We start from the raw sequence: 5,122 nt of genomic DNA, 5'->3' as shown, positions 1-5,122 counted from the left end.
CAATATAGCTAAATGCATTGGAGCAGTCCGACCGCGAACCAACATGCATAGAACGTGTGTGTGTGTGTGTGTGTGTGTGTGTATGTGTGTGTGTGTGTGTGTGGCAAACTTTTCATTCCTTTTTTTTTAATCCATTTTTGTGTGTGTTGGTTTTTAATGGGACTGGTCCACTACTAAGCTAGTAAACCTGATCCAACCAATTATTTCTCCAAGGCAACAAATTTCTTTCAAATAGGCTCATGGTACGCCGTATCGGTCCGAATCGGACTGTACAAAGCATACCATATCGATTCGGTACCAGTACTCGGTACGGATGGCATGCCAATACTCGAAATGTCCAAACAACTTCATACCATATCATACAATACCGACGCTGCATCAGTATGACATCGATATAGGGTTTGGTACCGAAACGGCAAACTTTTCTAATACTTGATTACAGCCTGCTGGACCCTATATTCAATTTCTATACTATTACAACACTTCTTAGGGCACAAGACTCTTCAATAAGTGGGGATTTAAAGAAATCCCAAGATCCTCAAAAGACTTCAACATCTTGGGTTTCCCCTTGGCCTTCTTGTCCTTTTCATGAATATTGTGCTCCTGCCACTTGATGCATTTCTTTAGGGCCATAAATACAATAAGATACAAAGAGAGGTGGGTCAATGGCCAGCTTGTCCTTGTGCAAATTCTATACAGAAGTATATATCATATGAGAATCTTGAAAACCTAATAATTAGGTGTCCCATAACAAATTAATAGCCCAAGGTGTATGCCCTCCTTGTTATCTTCCATCACTTTTACTTGACCTTTGGAGTAATGATTCCATTATTGTTTCCTTGTGTAAAGCTTGAGATGGACCACATGGAGCCTCCCCACACACATGTGCACTCCAGAACTCCAGTTTTCTCTATTGGTTAATTTGGCATTGGCAAGTGAAACCTCACGATTTGCCATACATTCTGCGACAGGCATCTAGGATTATGATTATTTTATGGAAGCGTTTTCCATAACCATGACTATATCTTCTAAGTGGAGAATAAGTATAGACAAGCATGTCAAAAAGCCATTGTTGAATCCCACCCAACAAAGATACAATATATTAGCATCAGAATAACTTAACAGGAGATCATGCTCATCTATGGTAAACTCAATTGACACAAACTAGTTGCCTGTGTCTAGAATGGCCAATCATTCTCCCTATTTCTGACCAAGTGGATTACAGCATCTTGGGCAGAAAAGTAGAAGAAAAGGGAACAGCAATGCACTATATGCAGCCAGATGTGTCTTCTGAATAAAGTGTGTAATTTTTTATAGCCAAAAATATTTTTCAGCTGGTTGAAGAGTGTGGTTATTTAAAATTATGGTACTGTCTGGTTGTAAGAGTGGGTACTGAAAGTTGGAGGAGTTTCAGATAACATGGAATTTCAACTTTGGAAGATAGTACTGTCCCAAGTGAAAAAAGAAAGAAAATAAATTATAAGTGGAACTATAAGAAATTTTCACAAAGTGGCCCAACAATTGTTTTTGTAACTTCATAACTTGTAAGTTCAAAATCAGGAACATTCCCAAAGCATCATAATTTACAGTAAAAGGAAAGACATGCTTATTATCTAGCAATAGACAAAGAATTTTTTCTTTTTTTTAAAAAAATAAAAAATATGAAGAAATTGATTCGAGGATGAATATTTCCCTAACAAATAATTTTATTCTATGGTTACCGGTCAGGCATTTCAACTAAATTTCATATGCTCGCACAATTAAATAACATCACTGAAAACATACTTTTCCATATTAATAGATGATTTTTCCTTGTACCACTTCTTCTTCTTTTCCCCTTTTGATGAAAGGAGTTGACTTCCAATTTTTTTGTCTTTCTTTTTTCACCCTTTTATCCTCAAGAATCTTACATTTCAGAATCAGAATACTCATATTCAAAAGACTAGAAAAATAACTCATTCTTAAATTTCACTTTTCACTTTATTCTATGTGGTTCTCATAAGGAATATAACTTATTTATCTTCAGAAACACAACCAACGATTCATGCAGGTAGTCCAACATCTACATTTTTCTTTTTTGTCTAGCCTACTGTTCGGATTATAGTAAACCAGTCTCTAAGCTATTCAAAGCGAACCAAAATTCCCAATGTTGACTCATTTTTTCTTGCTAAAAAAATTCATACTATATTCTCAAAGCAACCCTTCTTACAAAATTCCCAGTTTCCGCATCAAGCTGAAAGTAAAGCTACAAATGGTTGTTGAGTATACGGGCATAAACAAAAAAAATAAAATCTATGGACAGATTCCAGTCATTTGAAATGGACAACTTGGTGCAAAGCTATGCCACCAAAATCTTGACCACTTCTAAATTTATGCATAACACAAGATCCGTTTGTCGAGAAATATTAATGAAAGGGAGTTTAAGATTTTTTTTTTTTTTATAGATGAATAAGGGAGCAACAATTAATCATCATCCCCTTCAATATATGGTTGGTTTCACCACCATTAATTACTTCTCTTTTTCACTTGATACGTCCATGCGGAGGAACTACTAACCTTTAGTTTGGATGACACATTCAAAACCCCAAGCTTCTCCGCATAGAATTTTCCTTGTGGAGAACTCGTACTCTCATTTCCTGGACGGACAAGTGCTGCAGTGGGGCTGCCTGATATATTGGACGATATGCCTATGATTATAATCCCAATGTTCTTTAAACTTGAGGCTATGTGACGATCTACAACCTTGGCACCATAGCGTCCTCCTTTTATCAACAAAAGTGGGACCAGGTGCATATATATAGCTCCCATTTCCTCCATGTTTAAAGGGTCATTGCCGGCAAATGGCGAGGCATCCTTATCTTCCATGCTTTCGATCGATGAGGACGGATCACTTAACCACATCGATAGGACCGAGTCTGAGTTCTTCGCTCGCATGCACAGCAGTGTGGAGTACTATTATGGTGGTGGTTCTCATTTGAATAAGCAGCAGGCAATCCAACAAGTGGAGTTCAAATTTATAATTTAAAGCTCCTTTAATATAGTTAGGTCGATCTGGATCCATTACAGCAGCATCAGATTGCAGCGTGTTCAGATTGCATTAAACATACGTATCAACCTCACATAGTGATGCTCGGTGGAGGAGGAGGAGGAGCATTTGCCTGCTTCAAAACCATGGATTTCAGTGTTTTGTCTTGGCACGTGTGAAGAGCGTGGAAAAGTCTTCCCTGATGCACCTCCGTCCCTAATGAAACCAAACCATGACATGACCAACAGGCAGTCCAACAGTTGAAACTTCAAATCGTCCCCCCGACAATATATGTGGGAACCTGATGAGCTCGCAGTGTGGCTCCCCACACGACCAATACTACAATAACTGCAGAGTTTTCCGACATCATGACTCGCTGCTTCTGAGTCGCCTCAGAGGGATTTATGTCTCTCTTTACTCTGTGCACATATATGTGCAGGAACTTATGAATGTATACAGGCATTCGTACACATGCACGGACATATACATGTAGATGTACGCTGGGAGCTATATAGGATGAGCCGGTGGGAGGCCGAGGTGCGACGTGTCTACATTCCAAAGGGGGGGTTTCGGTGGATTTGAGTGTGGATATGGCTGATGCCATGGGGAGCAGCGCAGACCTGGAAGGTCGTCAAAATAATTGCTGCACAGACCAGGGGGGCGAAGAAGGAGGCATCAAGGAGCAAGATCGGCTGCTGCCCATCGCCAACGTGGGGAGGATCATGAAGCAAATCCTTCCCCCCAACGCCAAGATCTCCAAGGAAGCCAAGGAGACGATGCAGGAGTGCGTGTCGGAGTTTATTAGCTTCGTCACGGGGGAGGCCTCGGATAAGTGCCACAAGGAGAAGCGCAAGACGGTGAACGGTGACGACATATGCTGGGCCCTCAGCACGCTGGGGTTCGACGACTACGCCGAGCCGATGAGGAGGTACTTGCAGAAGTATCGGGAGATGGAAGGGGATAGAGCAGCTTCAGGAAGTCATGGTAGTAGGGCGAACAGTTTGGATTCTAGAGACGAAGCAAGAGGTGAGCAGCAGAGAGATCAATCATCTGGAGCTTGCCAATTCATGTTTAATGCCTTGGAGAGGAACGATGCTTCGACATCAAGGCGATTTTAGGATCGATCTTCGAGTCTGCAAGTGATTGAACGAAAACTAGTGTGTGTTGATGATGGCAACAATGATTAGGGTGGCGGCTGTAGCTGTTGCAGAGAAGATGATGGCGCTGGTGATCATATGTATGCTCTTTTATTTGTCATAAGGTCAGAAATCTTGGATTTCTGCTTTGCTTGTAAGCGTTGTTGGCTGAATTCTTGGATTGCTATGTTTCTGTGCTAATCTTTTTTGATCTCTCTAGCTGCTTTCTATTTTTCATATAGTAATTAAGCACAAATAGAGAGAAGAAATTTCCACTTTACCACTCAGACATAAATGTGGGTATTAATTAGATTTATTGTTCTTAATTGTATGCAGTACAAGATCGCGTTCCTCAACTTCTCGCAAAAAAAGTAAAATTATCATACTGAATATCTTGTTGCCTTATCAAAAACTTCGTTCTAAGCAGTGGTTGGAAACAAAGGAACTGAATTATTTACACAACCAGAAGAGGATGATAATCGGTAAGAGGTGTCCTTTATGTGATTATTAACTGTATACTAATCTATAATAATTATATAGTGTTTGAAGTAGAGAATAGGCTACTGAAATTTTTTTTTTTTGAGACATAGAGGACGAAGTGAGAAACTTCCCCCATTTATTGATCAGAATAGGCTGCTGAAATCACTTGGAGAGAAAGCAAATTAGAGAAAATACAAAGTGTTGGTTCTAATGTCGTTTGAGGCATGTGAAACGATATAGTCTTTTTTCGATGGGAACCGGAGGAAGCGAAATGCTTCCCCCAACTTTATCATGATAAAAGAATGAATGAGTACGTATGCAGTCTAGAGATCGACAGGAGAGGAAAGGAGAGAGTTACAGTGAGTGAACAAGTTATGCAGTAAGATTAGGCAGCATCAGGGAATTCAGAATGATGCGGTGCCCATCTTTTGAAGCATCTGAGCACATGTTTCCCCAAATCTGAAAGGAGTGAAGAATTTTG

The 5,122-nt window shown here is 40.0% G+C and overlaps 1 protein-coding gene across 1 annotated transcript; it reads left to right on the top strand.

Moving 5' to 3' along the window:
* Positions 1-3,262: 3,262 nt before the first annotated feature.
* Positions 3,263-4,362, top strand: LOC103707293 (nuclear transcription factor Y subunit B-1). The gene has a single exon (XM_008791728.6). It carries the CDS (start codon positions 3,616-3,618, stop codon positions 4,141-4,143), a length of 528 nt encoding a protein of 175 aa, XP_008789950.1. The 5' UTR covers positions 3,263-3,615; the 3' UTR covers positions 4,144-4,362.
* The last annotated feature ends 760 nt before the right edge of the window (positions 4,363-5,122 follow it).

Source organism: Phoenix dactylifera, chromosome 17 (genome assembly GCF_051530095.1).
Source record: "Phoenix dactylifera cultivar Ajwa chromosome 17, Ajwa_hap1_PhDact_Kaust_v1.1, whole genome shotgun sequence".
Classification (NCBI taxonomy): Eukaryota; Viridiplantae; Streptophyta; class Magnoliopsida; order Arecales; family Arecaceae; genus Phoenix; species Phoenix dactylifera.
This window is presented reverse-complemented; position numbering and strand designations above follow the sequence as displayed.

What these genes read in the sequence shown, in the direction of transcription:
- LOC103707293 (XM_008791728.6), top strand. Translation starts at nt 3,616, where the DNA reads ATGGCTGATGCCATGGGGAGCAGCGCAGACCTGGAAGGTCGTCAAAAT.